The 20035-nt window shown below is 40.7% G+C and overlaps 1 protein-coding gene across 1 annotated transcript in view; it reads right to left on the bottom strand.

Annotated features, from left to right (window-relative positions):
- Positions 1-20035, bottom strand: part of npnta (nephronectin a) — a 55284-nt gene that overhangs the window by 30581 nt on the left and 4668 nt on the right. Inside the window, exons 2-3 of the mRNA XM_080462655.1 lie at positions 15646-15746; positions 3624-3716 (exon numbers count right to left, since the gene is read on the bottom strand). Of these exons, the coding sequence (XP_080318781.1) occupies positions 3624-3716; positions 15646-15746 (194 nt within the window). The remainder of the gene's footprint in view (positions 1-3623; positions 3717-15645; positions 15747-20035) is intronic.

Here is a 20035-nt window from a genome sequence, read left to right as displayed (position 1 = left end):
CCTGAAGGACTAATCCACACTTAAACTGATATGAATTCATGTGGAGATTAGCGGGAGCAATCAAGAAATATTCTGTGGCTTTTGCCAAGAGAAAGAGCTGAAAGAGCCAGATATAAGCTCATTTTCTAAAAACAGCAATTCAAGAAAAGATGTATATTGGCTTCAATCGCAGTGCTTGGCTATCACTCTTGATGGAGTATTAATTATACATCTGCATGACAGACAAGGAGGAAAAGAAGAAACATCTGGAGGAGCGGCAACTGCATCACCTTGGAAGTCTGAGTGTCATTCCTTCAGCAAACTCTTTATATCGCGTCTTAACAGCAGGTCAACTACACCTAATTAAATCCACCTGCACAGAATAATCATCTTATTAAAATGATTGGATCAGCAGGGGAGGGGGGTGCTGGCAAACTATTAAACAGATTATCCTCATAATGAGTTTATTTGTTCAGAGAGAGCACATTCATCCATCCTCACCATGCTGTAAGACATGAACGATTCTCATCCGCATAGAAGGCTGAAGCGCCTTCTCAGGATGATGGAGAATCTCAAAGCAGTACTTATTCTTCCTGACAGCTAAGTGCCTTGTTAATTTAATGGTGAACACAATCAGATCCATTCAAATTATATCCTATCCGAGCCTGGAGATTCTCTTGAAAAGGGCCGCAAATGAAATCACACAATAACCACGGAGCTTGAATCATTTGGCAGGTGAAAAGAGCTGGCAGTAAAAATAAGCCTGTAGTGCTCAAAGTATAAAGTAAATCTGTCACAACAGTACCAGGTAATAAAAGTTTGACAGAGGAAAAAAATAGAAGAAAAAAAAAAAAGCGTGGCTCAGTTTCCAAGAGAAATCAATACGGTGTTGTTGGTAAAAACACTAATGTGTCCTCTGTGGTTTGTTTGTTGCTTCCCACAGACAGTGTTCCTGAGGTGTTTAATAGTCGTGTTAACCGAAGCGCCTCTGGAGCGACGCGTCTGTCCTCACTTCCACTTGAAGCACAGGAATGTGCATGCAAGTGTGTGTGGGCGAGCATGCATTGTGCCTCTGTGTGTGTGTGTGTACACACAATTGAGTTAAATATCCACTTAAATAGGAAAAAAAAAAAAAAAAGAAACGTTATCCACGATCCCCTATGACTTAATGAATCACTTTTTGACTGCTATGGAATAAAAATGAAAATCGGACAAAACATTTTTACACATTGTTTTTTTGGTTTTTTTTTATTTGTCTTTAAAAAAGGAACTCAAGCTTGGGATTTTTTTTTATCACGCAAGTAAAAAAGTCCAACGTTTCCAAACGTGACGTGAAGTCAGAGCATTAAGCAGCACAAAACTGTCATATTGGTGTGAAGTCATGTGATTAAATTTGCTCTGGTCTCTGAATGGAATCCACTACCAGCAATAAACAGTTATTAGGCGGCTTCCTGGGGGATACTGCTGTTCACAAAACAAATTCACAGATTGTAAATTGATTTAAAAGCTATCACACTGACGACTTGACCTTTTCACAGCGTCGAGGTCAGAAAAGCGGCTCTCGGCAACTTATACTACTCCTCCAATTGTCTCCTCAAGATAAATGCTGCACCCCATGGGGACAGGATATTAGAATGCGCCGAAACATTGTCCACCTGGCACATCAATAGTAAACCTCAAGTCAATGTTTAACGGAGTCTGCATCCAAATGAGAGAATCTAATCTTTCTCCTCGCTGAATAATTAAATTGGTTTCTATAGCGCGGGGCAACTCAAAACACAATCCAAGGTTATCTCCACCTATGTAGGCCTGAGAGGTCAAGTTCTCCATTCTGCACCGAGCGACGCGGTAAGCTCTGCAAAGCGGCTGGAGCTTATTGGACAAAATGGAAGTTTGACATGCGCTCGAAAGTACAGTTTCATTTTGAAAGGTCTTGGAATCACATTTGTCAGATAAGTCTGTCTGAATGGTTGGCAGCGACGTCTATTGTAGTTGGATATGGGACACGGATCCTTTTTCCTCCCTCCTTTGTTGCAGATTAAGACAAAGTAGAGCCGTCTGGTCGGGCAGACAGGAGCCACCTATAGCCTCAAAATGCAGGATGAGTCATTTGGAACATTCCGGAAAGGATTTCAACACCCCCCCCCCCCCCCCCCCCCGCTCCCTTGTTTTTAATTACACACTATCCTATTCCTGTCTTAGGGCGTGAATTCCACAAGTATTTTCAAGCCGCTTGGATGCACGTCAACTTATAGCTAACTGGGAAGCTTTAACGCTTTTCAACATGTCCAAACTGTCAATGCACAAAAACTCAGCCACCCCACACCGGGTGAAAGGGAGAGGGAGAAAGAGAGACGAAAGAGGTGAAGAGAGAGGGAGAGAGAGAGAGAGAGAGAGAGAGCGAGAGAGAAAACAACACACTTTCAATGGCATCGGTTGTACTCTGCCAGGTCGTGTAATCTCAGGTCAGTAATTGAGATATTATCTTCACAAGAGAGGATGCACTCCCGGGATCATTCAACATGGTCTCACCACTCATTTCCCTTTGAGCTGAATCAGCTCTCTCCTTCCACCTTCTCCCCTGTAATTAAAGCATCTCTCTACTGTCGGCTCGTGGCAAACCTGTTTCCGCTCTGGTGGCGGCTTTGATGCACCGCCGTTGTGCCGTGGAGATCTGGCCATAATAAACAATGATCAGACTGCCATTCCTCAGTGCCGGGGTTCTCCTTCAGTGGCTTGTCTTGTGAAAAATGTGTATACCAGCAACGTTGTGTCCCTCGGAGGACGGGGACCCATAAGTCCGGACTATGTTGTGTGTCGGGAATAACGTGTTACAATACCGTCACTACTTTTCACAGTTACACGATTGTAACTCATTTTTGTTATAAATTTAGCCACAGTCACATTTACTGGATTCCGTTTGCACTTCTTACTTTTATATATATATATATATATATATGAAAAAGAATTGTTTTTAAACAGTACTTATTTTCTGTACTGTACTACTCATTAGCCACACTGTAAGTTATTGCATTCATCGAAGGCAGTTACTATTTCACAAAACTCATGTTTAATGAAGGAGTAGTGCTTCATTAATACTGAACTCACTCAGTTCTACTGAAACGTGAAAGATGTTCGACCTCAATGTTAATATGAGCCTGTATTCACTGTACCTGTGATGCATTCATGGCCGTAAATATACAATAACGTAGTTTATAAGGGCTGTCTGTGTGTTTCCATTTCAGCTGTTAATAATGCTGCTTCTTCTTTCTGTCATTACTTCATAAATCTTTCTTTCAAGAGCCATTAATGTCCATCTTCCTCCAACTAACTGATGCAACTTCAGCTGAACGTAATGAGTGAATCAGCCATTATACTGACCCAAACCGCCCTAACAGCTTAATTAATGTGTCAAAGCAACACTGAGAGATTTTAATACATTTAATACATATATTTCAAAACAGGTGAAATCAAGGCAGAACAGAATAGTGCAAGAGTTACTTTCTTGGGTAAGTACTGAAGGCTAGTTGAACTGCTTCATGAAGAAGTATCTACTTAGAATCAGCTGCTAAATTCCACAACATTGCAAATGCAAATGAACACCACTTCATCAACGTGTGAACAAGGTGCAGGTGAGAGCTCACCTTGATTGCAGGTCTTGCCGGTGAAGCCGGGATGGCATTTGCACTTATTCGGTCCCACGCAGTCTCCGTGCTTACAGCCGGGCTGGCACACAGCTGTGCAGAAGGATTCAAATAGGAAGAGAGAGATCAGCACAGCACGCTGGCAGAGTACCTGCACCAGATCAGGATGACAAAGCACTTAATCCGACTGCTTCTTGACTTCCACAACCCCTTGGTTGCAAATTATTTGTTTACTCGACATTACAGCAAGAGGCTGGCATGAGGCCTTAATCATACGGGAAACGTGCTTGCTTGTTTCTCCTTGTGCCGACAGTTCTATTATTACTGACAAATGATAATGGTGAAGCCATTTTCAGCTAACCACGTTATGTACAGCAAGCTTTTTCCTCTTTTGCATTGGAGAGGATCTTAGCAACGTTGCATTGTCTATATTGGCATTAAAATATTTGACACTGCTCGAGATAAATTAGGCGTTTCACCCTGTAGCACCTCACAAAGTTTTGATACTCCTGGATTAAAAATGCAGCGCTGATATTTAAAGCTGGCATCTCGCCGACAAGGATTATCGAGGCGAATAAAACACCCCCATAAGACTGAAAGTGAAACAATTAGAGCCTCAAAATAGTAAATTATAATTAGTTCCTCGGTTAAAAAAAAAAAAAAAAGCTGCTCTGCAGATCATACATTGTGAGTGGAGTGTACAGAAATATAGTAGTACAGCTTCCATGACTTTTCTGTCTCAGTGAGCTGGAGGCTTGCGTTGCTTATCTGCAGCTTACTGCTCAGCATGTTGGAAACACGAGGCCTCCGCCAAGTGTTACTCATTTTCATTATAGGCGTCATTAGTTATGTCATAACACAATGCCATCAGAAGACTTAATCATCACTGTCATGCAGTACATACGTGTGTGCATATGTTGGTTTGTGTGTATTTTTGTTGCTTGCATGTGCATTTGCGCTCTAGGGGAGAAATTGGAGAGTATTTATCACACCAGCCATTTCGCTGGTGCATTGAGGTTTACTCGTGGCGATGCAGCTGTACGGGTTTGCTGAGTTGTGTCAAAGATGCCTTAAAACCAGACTTTGAGAACAAATTTTTTAAAAGCTATTCTCTCAAATCTGTCTGATGTAGCATTTTTTTTTTATTACAGCTTAAAAATTACTTGACCGATTTCTCTCTGGTGAAAGGTGGATGGCAGGGCACAAGAATAAAATCAACAGTTGCCCAGAGTATAAACTGTGCTGCATCTAAAACACACAGGGGCCTGTGAGGAAGAGTGTGAGCCTTGGGTAAGCAATGAAGAATGATTCAAAGGATCTAGTTTAATCAAATAAATCTATAACAAATAATTCTATATTTGTGAGCATGAATAAAATCACTAAACTATAGTAATACTGCGCAGCTTTATTTCTATTTGTTGTTGTCACAATGTTGTTTCAGTGCTTGCAGGGTAAGATGAAATTGAAATGCTATAAACATTATTGAATAATTTACTAGCAATGTGCTTTTAATTACACATTTTCAACTGCAAAAACATGACGGCAGCCGTGCCAACGACAGCAATCTCATTTTTAAAATGAAAGACACGGTAGGAATTTTTGGAGCAGCCCTACATCCAACCCAAACTCTAATTTGAGGAAAGAACATCCATAAAGACATTTATATTTATGCCTGTGCAAGTAAATTAGGAGATCAAGCCAAGATTTCTGCACTTCTGGCTACATGTATCAGGAAACGCAACATGTCCTCTTTTTGTTTTTCTTTTTTTAAGTCAGCACTTCCTCCAATAAGGACCATGATACTTTGGGAGAAATCTGCACTTATCATGTTTTAAAAACCCTGCAAAACCTTATATTTTAATACCATTAGAATAGTTTGCATGTTGAGATATTTAATGTGTTCTTGATAGTATTCCGTTTTTTTCCTGTATGGCACGTATAGAGTTGGTATATAAAAGAAAATGTTGAGGAATACCCTCCGTGTATGAACTGCAATGGTTCAGAATCGAGTTGCAGTCTCTGAGATTTTCATTCATATTGTAAGCGGGGTGATCCAGTAAGAACAACTCAGGTTTCAGTCTGCAACATTGTTCAAGGTGAGCCCAAAAGGAACAAAGGTACGAGACGAATCCTTAACCTGGTGCAGATAACATCTCCACACTCACTCCACTTTATTAGGCTATGTAATCAAATAGAATGAAAGTACTGTTAGTCCACTTTGAGACGGCTGTGCTATGAGCCAGCTTGTTAACATGCGGAGTGGTCAAAGTTCACAACTCCAAATTAAAAATGGCCCAGACTTCTGGAAGGAATGAAAAGAGTTGCACTATTCTGGGAGTTTGTGGGACCACGGTCTGATCAACAGATAACATAAAAAGGAAGTACTTGTGTTTATGTTATTCAAGCAGCCGACATGGAGGAGGATTTGATTATCAGGATCAGAGGCAACCATCAACGCACATTGCCTCTGAGGGTATTTATAAGCCTCTGGGCTGGAGGAAAGTTCAGGGAAATGACCACCGTTGGTTAAGCGACGCAAAGGACAAGGAGGACTAAAAGTGGCCATACCAACTGGAAGGCCAAACATAGCGTGTGTGATCCTCCCTCCATGAACGCCACGAAAACGTGTCGAGTGATGACACACTTTCACTCCGGTTTGCATCAGCCAGTTCTGTGGACACGAGACCGCGCAGCGTTCCTCTCATTTATCCACGGGTCATGACCGTCTGAGTGCAACACACAAATATATCTGACGTCTATTAACGGCGACTGGTCATTTTCTTATTTTGTCAACTTAAGATTGGAACTTTTGCTTTATTCAAGACTGCTTTCAATTATTATTTGTTATGTTATCTTGTGATAAAAACAAAATTTCATGGGTTAAATTGTACGTTTCCGGACCAATTTTCTATAATTATTGTTGAGAAATGACAATCATTGATGAAACTAATATATCATTCGATTAATTAATTCATACCAACAAAGTCTGGGGCAGATCTTGTTTATAAATTTGCTGCTCTGGGCAATAAAAAGGTTATTAATCAACTGGGTAATGGCATGATGAATGACTGATGAATAAACTAGGATGGCATTGGCATTTTCAACCACAGAAAACCAATATGGGGTTCTCATGTGTCTCAGACCACAAGAAATATTCTGAATTTGCTCCTCTGCATCATAAATACTGTATAGATGTTTTACTGATATTAATTAAAAAACATTATGGATTTCAGCTTTAGGGGCTTCGTTAGTATTCCAAAAGGTTGACCGGAGGGGTGGTTGAATATTAATAAGCCACTAAGAACTTCAGCATAATTCATGTCAGACATGTCTGCAGGTGAAATGGGGTCTGCAGAGGGTAAGCTGTTTGCATAGATTTGAGACCAGAGGGAGGAAGATGGCCGCTGCCAAGGGGTGTGAGGTGTTGCTTGCGGTGGTTGGGGGGGAGGTCTTGACTCCATAAATAAGTGAGTGAGCCCAGGATTCAGAGGATGTGCCCCCAGCAATACTTGTCTAGCAAGATTATTTCAAGAAACATGTGGAGCTAACCTTGGGGCTGGCACCTTATCCCGACTACCTTGTGAGTTAAGGCGAAGAGAGCTGCAAAACAAATAGCCAAACAAACAAAAAATGCGGGCATTGTTTACAGAGAAAACAAAACACAAACAAACAGACATGATGTTAGCGGGCACAGCCTGGTCACTTTGACAAGCAAACAAACCTGGAAAGAAACACACACACACACACACACACACACACACACACACACACACACACACACACACACACACACACACACACACACACACACACACACACACACACACACAAACCTACCACCCACACGCCCTGGAGTCCCACATGTTGTCTCGTGTTGGACAGTTAAATATGAAATTTGCTAATAATTACAAATCATGTGAAACTTCTGGCTTCAGGGATTCTGGCTGTTTTAGAACACGTGTGTGTTTGCCAGGACATTCACACACGTATATGTGCCGTTGTGTATTTTTCTTTAGCAAATGTTTTCCCCTTTCATTTCCTTCAGAGCTCATTAGTTGACCAGTCTTGCTTGAGGCTCCCAGCTCGGGAGTGTGTTGTGCTCGGCAGGTTGCACGTTCTCCCTGTGCATGCATGAGATTTCTCTAGGTAGTCCGGCTTCCACCAATAGTCCAAAAAAACATCCATTTGTGGTTAATTGGTTACTAGTAAAGTGCCTCTCGGTGTGAATCAGTTGGGATTAGCTGTAACCAGGAAAATAAATTGATTGGTTGATCTCACCTTGATTAAAAGGCTTTCTACATCATATAGTAGTGACATTATTTTATCATTGCTATTAAAACACAATCCGTATGGAAGTACTTGTATCAACATACTTTATGGCTGCAGGTTGTGGGCACACGTTTAAATGGGCATTTTAAATGTCTACTATTTCTCAGTGTCCTTTAATCTCCAATTGGATTAAATAATATCTAGCACATTCCTTTAATTTCAGCATCTATCACCTCCAGTTATACAGAGCAATCCCCCCCAACAGATAAAACAGATGCCGTTTTCGTTTGAGCTTATACAGCCCGGTGGTAATGAAAGTGCACGGAGCAGACAAAGAAACCACACAGACAATCGCGATAAAATGAATGACTTAAACTGAGGTATCACTTTTCTGCTTTCATCGCTCCCTGGTAAGCTCACATTACCAATTCAAAAACTCCTGCCCTAATCCAGTCCACACCATTTGAAGAAACAAAGACCGCACTCAATCAAACTAAATCCCGCTCTCGGTGGATTTGTAAAAATCCACCAGGACCTCTCAGTAAATTACAATGTGTGATCTATTTAATATGGAGATGATATTCTACCCATTCCCTTTACGCGACAGAGAGAATCGATGCACATCTTTCTACTCGAGCTGCTCTAAAGTCGTGTGGGAAGATCCAACTTAATCAAACCGCAAGTTAGTTCAACTTTGTCAAGGTTCAAAATAATGAGGAAGAAAATACCATGACATTTTACTGTTTATCCTACAAATCTTTCACAATAAAGTTTTTATAGAGCGGAGACAGAAATGCATGGAACTAGAAAATAACAACATGACCTATTTGAGTCACCTAGCCCGAGAATGCCAGTTTTTTCTTTTTCCTCTTTTACCTTTTTATTGTAATTATGTTGTGAGCATCGATTTGAGGGGGTGTTTTGCATCTAAAGGTCGGGTGTGTAAGACTCGAGGGACTCTATTAGCAGAGATATAATATAAGACTAAAAACTGGGTTTGTTAGCATGTGATCACCTGTCATGTCAAAAAGATTGCCATATGTGTTACCTTTTAATGAGCTATTAATATCTACACGGGAGCATTTGCAGTCTTTCAACTGCAGCTCAGAAGAGGCAACTTAATTATATTTCTATCAAAACCTAGTCAGTAAGTCTCCTTTCTCATTTACCTACCAGACTATCTGTGTTAAATACCACACATTATATAACTACGTATACAGATCAGCCTTGACATTATCACCAAATTTTGCATAGTTTTTTTTTCTGCAAAGTCCCTGTTCACACAACAACCATCACTGTAATAGTTTACCCATTTCAGAAAAGTTTGACGTTCAGATGGCAAGATTTTGAAAATTATCGCCACTAAAACACCAAAAACTGTAAAAATACTTGTCAGGCCACCAGTTGGTGATGTGTGTTTAGCAATAAACCGTCAACCTCTTTTAAACTGTCTTTCTTTGTCATATAAGCTCACTCAGTATCAGTTGTATGTAAATAATGTGTTTCCAGATGAGGATGAGTGAGCAGCACAAAAACTCTGAAATCCACCATTACTATGTTTTTGTTATTGATCTACTTGCACAGAAAAAAAAAAAAAAAGCTATTGAGTGTGACCATCGTGAGCATGTGCAGTACTCAGCCTTTCAAAATAGTTGGATTTTCCCGCTTTACACCGATACGGAGAGCGGTGCAATTAAAAATGTTTTCAGTTTTCAGTGACTCCCAGCACCTAATTGAGGCATGTATTCCTGTAGACTGCTGGAGACATGCTATGGTATCCGGCACTAAGGTGTTAGCAGAAGATAATTTAATCCTTGGAAGCGATGAGGTGGAGACTCGCCACCTGCATTAATAAACATTGGCCACATATAAGCCTGTTGCTGGTTCATTAGTTTCCCTCCAATAACCACTTTGACCACTACAGACTGGGAACAGCTGCCGTTTGGGAGATTTAATCAGCTCTGATCAAGTTCTCCAGCCATCACTATTTACCACTCGTCAAAATTGTTCAAATCCTTATCCATGCCCATTTCTCCTGCTCCCATCACAAACTCTGAGGACACATTGCTGACGCCCACAAAAAGGTGCAATGATATCAAGATAATTTGTGTTTTTCACTTCTCCTGTCTGCAGTCATAATGCTACGCTCGATTGATGTACATGCACATATGTTCAAAGTTTTTAAAGTCTTGAAAGGAGTACCCACATTGATTTTACACATGAAAACCATCTAAGCTTCAAAGAGAGTACTATAGACCCGACAGCTGTGTAATACCCCGACAAAACTCTCTAAAGTCTGAGGAAATAAAATCCCACTTTAGGCTAAAGGCTTCAAATTTCTGTTATAGAGGCTGAGTTCGAAACGGACTATGTGGAGTTTGAAGAGTGTGGGAGTTTATCAGGCAGGGTCACAAAAGACTTTATTGAGCCGTATTATGGGAACTGTAAGATCCTGGCCAGCGATGCTTGGTTTTTGTTTTTTCATTTATCTTTTAAAGCTTTTCTTTAAGAAGTCCGACAAGTTTGTGAAAATAGTGAAATCACTGGCTTACTCTATTTTTTTCCCCCTTCTATTGCGTGCTCTTATCTGTAATACATCTATAATCATTTATTTAGCAACCAATGATATGGCAGACGTTACGGTGAAAATTGCAGATTTGCAGCTTTTCTATATGATTTAGGATGTGATTTAAATCAATAAATTAAGATGAATACTGTAGGCCAAACACGGTGAGCAGGTTTGCAAATAAAACACTTCATTTCATTCTGTGATGTTCACAAAACAAACCTTACTCACCTTCTCATAGGGACCAATTATGCGTATATTATTATTGCGGATGTTGCAACTGGACATAATTGTGAAATGTGTGGGTTTTCCAACATGCATTTTATTTACATGAGCACAGTATTTTACTTTTATAAATCTTTAATCAGTCCCAGAAAGTTTCCTTCTTATATTTAAGGTCTTTGGAAGCTTCTCAGCACATCTGCAGTATTACTGATGCCATTCCCTTCAAACTTAACCTCTTATTTAATCTCAGTGTCAGCATCACCTAACATTAACTGTGGGAAGAGATCAAAGCTCCTGCCCCCGAGTGGCTGAGAGGACCACTTTGATTCTGCCACATCTTGCATCAACTTGGTTCGACAGCTTTTCATCTTCATCAAGGCTGCAGGAGAGGCGGAGTCTTTTGTATGATTACAGTAAACTGTACAACGCCTGGAAATTGAAATGCTCAAATGCTGACAGTTGTGGCAGCGACACGCTCGTGATGGCAGCTGGTTAGAATAAGTAGCTTCAAGTGTGGCTTTGCCTGCCGGATGGCCTGTCAGAACATTATGAGTGGAGCTTCGGCCCACTATAAATCTAAAGCTCCCCGCTCTCTCACGCTCCATCTGCCTGAATTTTCTCACACCCTCCTATACTACAACAGCAACCATCACAAACCCCACATCTCCAAACCATTTCCCTTACACTTCAGGATTTTTTTACTTTTAGTCTTTTCTCTCCTCTCTCCATCACGCTGTCAATTCTGGGAGCTTAGGAAAAAGAAAAAAAAGAAAAGAAAAAAATTGAGGCTGATCCATTAAGTTTCTCATTCATTGAGAGAAGTCGCACAAAGCCATTGCCGAGCTCTGCTGCTGAGAAAAGCCACAATCCGATAGCGCCAATCTAATCCCATCTGCATTAAAACTGACCAACAGCTGGAATCTCTGATGACTGCATCCTCCTACACACAGGCACACAAAAGTACACTCACACGTGCACACAACGGTGATTACACCCATTTTCTTCCTTAAACCTGCTACCTCCTTCCACAGGTTTTAAATCAGCACCTTACTGACTTGATGAGATGCTGATTGGACTTTCAAGTCAGGGGCATTCTGGCTGTGCCCCGTCAGACACATGTGTGAGTATTAAGGCAAGCACTCACTGAATGAGTCACAGTGGATTTGTTGAGGCGGGAGAAGGTGGTAAAAGTAGCTGGTTCATATGATGGTTAATCCCAGAAACGTCTGATATTTGTGGGTCAGCGCGGAACATGTGGAACTCCAGAACAACAACGAAAACATGATTACACACTGCTGGTTTACAACTTGCTTTACATGCACTGTGGTTTATTTCATGATTCAGGACAATGAGAGTAATGTTATATATAAATAAAAAAAACTAAACAAACATTTATATGTTGATGCAGCTATGTTATTCAGCCCTGCATGTAGAAGGAAGTATGTTTAGAGGGGACAAAAAGCAAACAAAACTAGCGTTTAATCATAAACTATCAACTGTTTTTATTATTTGGTATACTTATGATCATATGAGTTAAATTCTCTTTTGTTTGGACCTCACTTCCCAAGAAACCAAAGAAAGGGCAGCCGTGCAAAAAGTTTATTTAAAGATTAATATATTTGTCCAGGGTAATATTGATAAACCTGTCTTATCTTTTGTAATACAGCTTAAAGTGTCAATTCTTTTGAAGACACAGATGGATTTCAATTGCTTGATATATGAAAAAAAAGGCCATTGAATGGTTTTAATTTCAACAGCATTTCATCCATTCTGAAGTATTTTCATAAACCTTGGGACATTTTTGTCACATGAAGCGGAGCCAAAGCTTTCTTTAAAAAAATCAAAACAGTCCAATCAGTTAAACATTTCTTGGGATGAAATTTTTTAAGATGATTATTATAAGGTAAATTAATATGAAACAAACAATTTGTTCTTCCTTAAAGGATATAGTTTAATAAAGTCATCCTCCTCTTGTATCTTCAGCCGAAGCGGCTCCTCAGTCCTCCTTAAGGGATTGTGTGAAACTTGGAAAGTGAGGAGGCAGACAGCCCAGTACTGCTGCACTGGGAGAAACTGGGCATTGAGAAAGCTTAATTCTGCCAGCATTACTGCTGAGTTTGGCCCCATGTTCAAACAAATAAGATCAAATGATACAATTGAAATGATGGCTCTTTTGCCTATCTCATTCCAGCATAGATTTCGTAACACAAAAAGTAGGTAGTCTTCAAACATTTCGACTACTGTATGGGAAAAGATAAAAAAATGAACTATCCCTCTAATTTTCACCCATAAAATCGACCCTCATCCTGCTATGAGTCCAAATCTCTCCCAAAAATCATTAGCATAACTTGTTATCTGACTCCAAGTGTTTATATAAGAATAAAATTATCATATTTTGTGCCTAATAGACGTGAAACATGAGGTGGATGAAAGAACATTTGTGTAACAAAAACCTTGGGTTAATCTGGCAGAGTTAAAAGGAATACAAAATACATAGGCCGTGAGCTCAAGTAATATTGTCTGTTTGCACAAGAACAGAAAAAGAAAATCTTCGCTGTCCACGCCAACATGAAGTAAAAGTATGGCACGCTGCCACTCTCCATACCGGAGTGCTAAATTAGCTGTTAAACTCAACAGTTTCTGCTTTCCTGTTTTGATCTGAAGCAACCTTTTAGACCCAACAAGCAGCGTGTGACATATTTCCCACAAGAAAACGTACAAAACACATTGAGGTAAACAAACAAGGTCAGGTAGAGCATGACACGATAAACTTAATCAATTCAAATATGAAAATTAAAGCAATGGAAAACACAAAATGAGGGGATTAATACTTTTTGTTTTTAATGCAATGAATATGTTGCCAGAACCAACATGCAGTTATCAATACTTTAAGGCCTTTTCCACTGCAGGAGCTTCACAACCTCAGCTTGTAAATGGCACAGGGAGGGTTTCAGCTTTTCTTTTTTTTTTTTTTTTTCTTTCCACACCGTGTTTTTCAAACATTAATATAAAATGACATTGAATTTAAGACATCACATTGAATTACTAGGCTCCATTAAAAAAGTATACAATAGAGCTGTACATCAAAAAATATATAATGTGAGACCTGGTCCTTAATCCTGATATTGAGTTTCCTTCATTTTATATGAGTATGTGAACAAAAGTGAAAAAAGTTCCAAATACACGAGGAGAATAAGTGTAAAATAATGTCAAATAGCAGAATGCAGTAATATATAATCTTTGTTCTGTGCTGTGACGTGACGTTAACACTCTCAATCACTGTTCACAGCTGGTACCCGGAAGGACCTACAACTACAATCATGTACTTCCTCAAAAAATGCAAGATCTTTAGTATGGAAGGAGCAACCAGCAGTTTTCTTTTCTTTTTAAATTTCAGTTTTCCTATCAAGACTGTGATCAGAAAATGAAGGGAAGATATTCTTAATCAGTAAGCAAATTATGGAGCTGATACTAGTAATTATTAAGAATCACATGGTATATGCATATACTGTATTACCCTCGAAGAAACTATGTTAAAATGAGCTTAGTTTGAATTGTCGAATGAAAGTTTTGAGATCATTCAGTATCTTGACGTAAACGCAGTTACAGAGTAATATGGAGTGATATCCAGTTCACATGCGCTCAAAATGACCTTCATCTTACTACAACTCGTGAAAACCAATCATGCATTAACTTTAGGAAATTGGCTCACGTGTGGCCTGCCTGACACGCACAGATGCTTTAAGCTGGAGGTGTCAAATACCGGTGCTAGACGTGCAGCTTTCTGCTTGTTTTTCCCATTTCTCCCAGCTGCGGCAAACCTGTATTTAATGAATGTGTCATTACCAAGCCCTGCAAAAAGGCTTTATAATGAGCCACCTTTTCAAGCAGGGAAACCTCAAGAAGACGCAGCGCTTTGGTCCTTCAGGACTCAAACATCTTTACTTTAACAAGGCTTTTCTTTAAACAAGCTATACAATTCTGTCTCAATGCATGGTCGAGCTCATCCTGTTTGTGTAATCTGTACATTTTCGATACTTTATAAAGTACCAAGTTCGCTCATTTCACCATGTTTTCTTGTTAATCGGTGGTAACCACCTTCTGGCTCGTATACATGGCCACATATAAGAGCAATATTGATTTTTCTTGTGGAACTATTGGCAAGTGAGCAAATAAGCATATTCCCTTGCCTATCCATTTAAACATGCGCGTTGGTAGGTCCGTGCATTGGAAAAGGCCAATTTATGTATTACTCCCCTATTAATTAAACCTTCACAGCAAAGCAGCGGGTACAACATCGATGACACCAAGCCATGCAAAAGATACAGCATTCATAAGGCAACCGGCCGCATCTGAAACGCCCTGATATATTCACACCTCGCTGGGTAGCATTACGGGAGAGTGGAAGATCTTCACACAATGTAAATATGTAGGAAATGTAACACGATAAGATGAGACAGACGTGTTCTGATGTGTGTATGTAAGTAGTGACAGGACACATCCTCTGAATCCTCAGAGCGGCTTCACTGTATACACTGCTGAGTCGAGGCATGTGCGCCTTACAGCGCCTTGGACTGTGTTAACGCCACTTTTTCCTGGTTTCATAGCCAGCTTGTTGTTGCAGCTCTAATCTCCAATCAGTCCCCTTAGCTACCTTGAATGTGTCCACCTGCAGCTACTTCGCCCTCATTATGACCACCTGCGGTGTGAATACAAATGTCCACCGGTCCACCAAGCCATTACCATCAATCTTTACTCAAAGATTGGGCCTGTTGCGATGCACCATTAGTTGTATGTTTCACTTGTGACAAGGTGCGCACGTGTTTCCCTCAGCCTCCAGTAATCGTAGCATCGCAACAGCATGTCTCCTGCTCATCGCCTCTCTGACACCAGCTTGAAACCTTGCAACCTTGTTAGCCCTCTTTGCCCCCCAGCACCAGCAGCAGGCACGGTGGCACTCACGCTGGCAGTGACCCCAGGAGCGACGCGTCCATCCCCAGCAGCAGTCCACCCTGGCCCCGTATCGACACAGGCCATTGGATGATGCCATCTGCCGTGGCCACCTGTGTGTGGATGACATAATTAGTTCAGAGCCAATTAAAACGTCTTAATGAAAAGTAGGGGTCATTTTAATGTTGTTCGGAGGGCAGCTGGAAAGCTTTGGAGATTCATTTGATTTTTTATTCTGTAGAGAGGTGGGGAAAAAAACAGGAAACAGAGTTTACAGAAGATTTCTGGTATGAATAGAGTATTCAAACAGTAATATCATGATGAACGTAAAGGTGAACAGTTTGATGGCCTTCTTTCATCTAATAAGATTTTCATATGAAAAGTAATACATTCCGTGTATGTATGCACTTGATTAAATTAAGACTTTTTTTATATAATAGATAAAAGCCCACTTATGGACCCAAATGACATCACACACACTTAATGTTCAGGCAAAGAAAAATACTGAAATTGGCCCCTTTCTAGTGAGAACGGTGAAGAAGCGGTTTCTCTAATAAATGTCAGTATGATAAGACACATTTACTTTACAGTTCCTCACCTCCCAAAGTGTCTTTCAATTTTAAACCTTTTTTTATCTGACTAATATGAAGCCATTAGGTTTTCCATTATAACTTAACGATGAATTGCAGTGAAAAGTGACACATATTCCAACATTTTAGCGGAAAAATTAAGTAAAATGATGATGTTTTCTTTATGGTTGATTACATTTAGGATATTTTGTCACTTTTAAACTCGCTATATTATTAAAGACAATTAATATAAATACATTTGAAGGGTAAACGTGATGCGGTGGCAGAGATTGACTTCCCACTGCTTCATGGTGGCAGATTATCTTGCTACCGTAAAAATAAAACTGATAGCGCATCATATCATGTCGGCTTGAGTGATGTCAAGCTGGAGACCTCTGGTCCAGCTTGACAGCCTGCCAGGCCCGATTTCAATTTAGCCCTCAGTTTGCATCATTGCACTACTGACACGCACTTCCGAGAGCACCACATTACGGTTGTTTCTTTTAGAAGGCCTAGAGAAAAAGATTGGACACCATGTTTGTCTTTGTTCCCTATAATAAATAATGTTCTCTCCTCCTCAGAAGTGTCCATGCCAGTGTAAATGCCTCACTATAGAGAGGGAGAACAAGCAGGAATCAGTTTTCATACAGATACACTGAAGGTAATTTCCCAAGCACTACATTTCCTCCAAGAGAAATCCTAGCAGGATGTTTTTTCTCTACACCATGTTCTATTCTGCTCAGAGCAAGAAATAGCTTCTTGGCAGACAGTGCATGTGGATTACCTTTTTATCTGTATCAAGGCCGGCCACATATTTGCGAGAGAATGGAGTGAAGGAATGACTCCATTTAAGGATACTGTTGAAAATGCAGGCCACATTTTTTGGAGCCCAGTTCTGAGGTGTTACCTAAAACTCTTAACAAATAAGATATGAATTAGTGCGTAGGAAAGAGTGAGCTGTGTCCTCAGACGATTCCACTGTCAATGCGAGAGGATCTGAGCACATGGGAGTCGTGCATAGTTCAGCTTGTAAAGCCTACGTGTAAAAACTCAAAGTTTAAAACTATACAGGAGGGCTGGAAGTACTGTAATCCTGCTCCAAACAAAGGAAGTCGTTCTCTTTATATACCTGCTCCACACGAAACGTGCTTCCTTTTTGTGCCTCGGTGAGAAAGTGAGGCTCTCACTCAGTATTCATGGCACATCCTTTGCCGCTATCCCTGCCTGTTAGTGTCTCTATGCCAAGATGAGGAAATGCTAATGCTTGCCCCCGCTGCCAATCAACTCATTGGAAAAAAAGCAGATGGATGCTAAGTGAGAGTGGCAGGTCCAGGGAAAATGTTTGTCGCCTGCCTGGCAGAGCAGGGAGGTAGCAGTCAAGCGCACAGTGTGACCGAGAAGGAAAGGAAAGGAAAGGAAAGGAAAGGAAAGGAAAGGAAAGGAAAGGAAAGGAAAGGAAAGGAAAGGAAATTAAAGGAAAGGAAAGGAAAGGAAAGGAAAGGAAAGGAAAGGGAAAAATGAAAAACCTGGACCCCGGCCAGGTTTGGATGCCACTGACTCCCCCTTCCACCCGCCCTGACACACATAAAAAAACACACGCAGACACATGGGCACCCCGGTTCGTGCCTCCACGCCACAAACTTGCTACATGAGACAGAACAAGAGCCTCAGCGCCGGTGGCAAAACTCTCTTCATGTGGAGGATGGCGACACCTTTTAACACATCTGTCAACCTCGTGTGACATTTCAGAGACATTCAGCTCTGGTGACAGGAGCCTTATTTGAGCCTTCTGTCTTTAAAGCTGCCGTTAATTGATTCAACAGTGTACATAAGGTAATCCCCCTCTTAGAAAAGAGGAGGCATCAGCGGAGGAGAGTTTATGCTGCTCGAGGTGCACCTGCTCCTGTAAAGCCTCATGCGCTCATATTTGGTGGGAAATTACAAAGCAATTATTACATCTGATGACACCCAGTAGAAACCTTCCCACCATAGAGCAAATACATACCACCATTTGCAGCTAATAGATTTTTCTTTTTTTATTCCAGAGAGTCATCAAATTGTGAAATGCATTGCCATGTCCATGCCCCCCCCCCCCCCCCCCCCCCAATCCATCTTTATTCGCTCACTGTGCTCAATGTGCTGTATGGACCTGGATAAAAGCTCTTTAAAAGCTTTTAAAGGTCTGAAGTAGATGTGATGGTTCACTCTTGTGGTAATTTAGGACACTTTGTTAGCAATTCAGTAGTGTTCAGCACCATCTTAAGCATTGATCTCTCCATCTGAAGTTTTTTTTTTGTTATTTTTTTTAATGGAAAAGAAAAAAAGTCAGCAAAATGTGAGGCTCACACTTTTCTTCTTCTGCCAACTCCTCTTTTCTTTTAGCCTTCTTGGATGAACTTCACTTGCACTGGATATAACATCTGAGAGTGTCGATTGCTACTTTTAAAGCTGAATCATTGGCCCGCCCCGTCTGTAATGTGACTCCGCTGCAATGACGCAATGGAAATGTCCTTAATTGGCTTTCCCATTCTTCTGCCAGTGCATCACTCTGATGTGTGATAGAATGTTAATTGTGAGCAATTTTTGTATGTAGTCAGCTAATCATAGTAATTTGAGGAAAAGAGCAAGAGAGAATAAAAGTCCTCAAATTGGATACACGTGTGCGTTTCCTGATGACGTTTTGGATGTAGAATAGCAAATAGCTCCTCTTTGTCTATTTTCCAAGTCACTTCTCGTTTTATCGTAGCCCTCCCAGTACTCCGAGCGCCAGCACGATATCTGCGGTTACATGTAGAAGCTTCACGAAACACAACACACACACACACACACACACACACACACAAATAACGAATGCACACTGAGACATAGTAGGTGGAACTGCGGAGTCACAGAAATGGAAAGAAAGTCATTTTTGGTGAAGCAAGACTGTTAAATCTGTTTTCTGACATTATTTCCACGAAATCATGATACAGACTGATCAGCTCTATTCATTTGGATAAAGACATTTAGAAGAGATGGAGGTTAGAGAAAGTCCACATTGAAAAAAAAAGAAGCTGTCAGTCGGTTCAGCAATAAAAGAAAGTATGCACATAGGGGCAGAGTTTGAACTGAGGACGTGGGCGGTCTGAGAGAAGGGTCCAGGAGGTTGGTTTGGTGCAGCTGGATGATGATAAGGGGACAGAAACCTCCTGAGATGCAACAAGTCCTGGTAACTGGTTTGCAATGCTCTCGCTCTTACACACACAAGCACACACACCCACACCACACACACACACACACACACACACACACACACACACACACACACACACACACACACACACACGTTAGAATCACATCTCATGTTCTCGCTCTGAATCCCTGCTGAATTTAGCCTAAGGCAGCTGTGCACATCAACACAACTCTGAACTTAAACTGACGCTTTGACACATTTGATCAGCTCACTTTTTTTTATCACACCAACAATAGAGGGATGTCAAACACACCTACTGCATTTTCTTAGAACATTTAAGAGTTGGAAAATTATGCCTTGAAACAATCAACAGTTGGGACTATAGTGACATTGCACATTGGACCATTTTTAACAGACATATTGTCCTCAGTGATATTCTACTAAATGAAAAGCTGGCATATCAAATTGAAGTGAGCATAATACCTGTATTTATTACCCTGAAGTCCTGAATAATGATCCTAAATTGCACTAAGCCTTGAGGGAACTCGAGCAGATAATTATTACCCTTCACGCATGCAGTGTGACACCTTTTTCTCAAGTGCAGACTGTGAGACAAGGTGCTCGCTTCACAACCTGAGAGCTTGATATCCACACCAGGAAT

This window comes from Lipophrys pholis, assembly GCF_963383615.2.
Source record: "Lipophrys pholis genome assembly, chromosome: 5".
Taxonomy (NCBI): domain Eukaryota; kingdom Metazoa; phylum Chordata; class Actinopteri; order Blenniiformes; family Blenniidae; genus Lipophrys; species Lipophrys pholis.
Note: the sequence above shows the minus strand (reverse complement) of the source record. Positions and strands in the feature narration are given on the sequence as shown.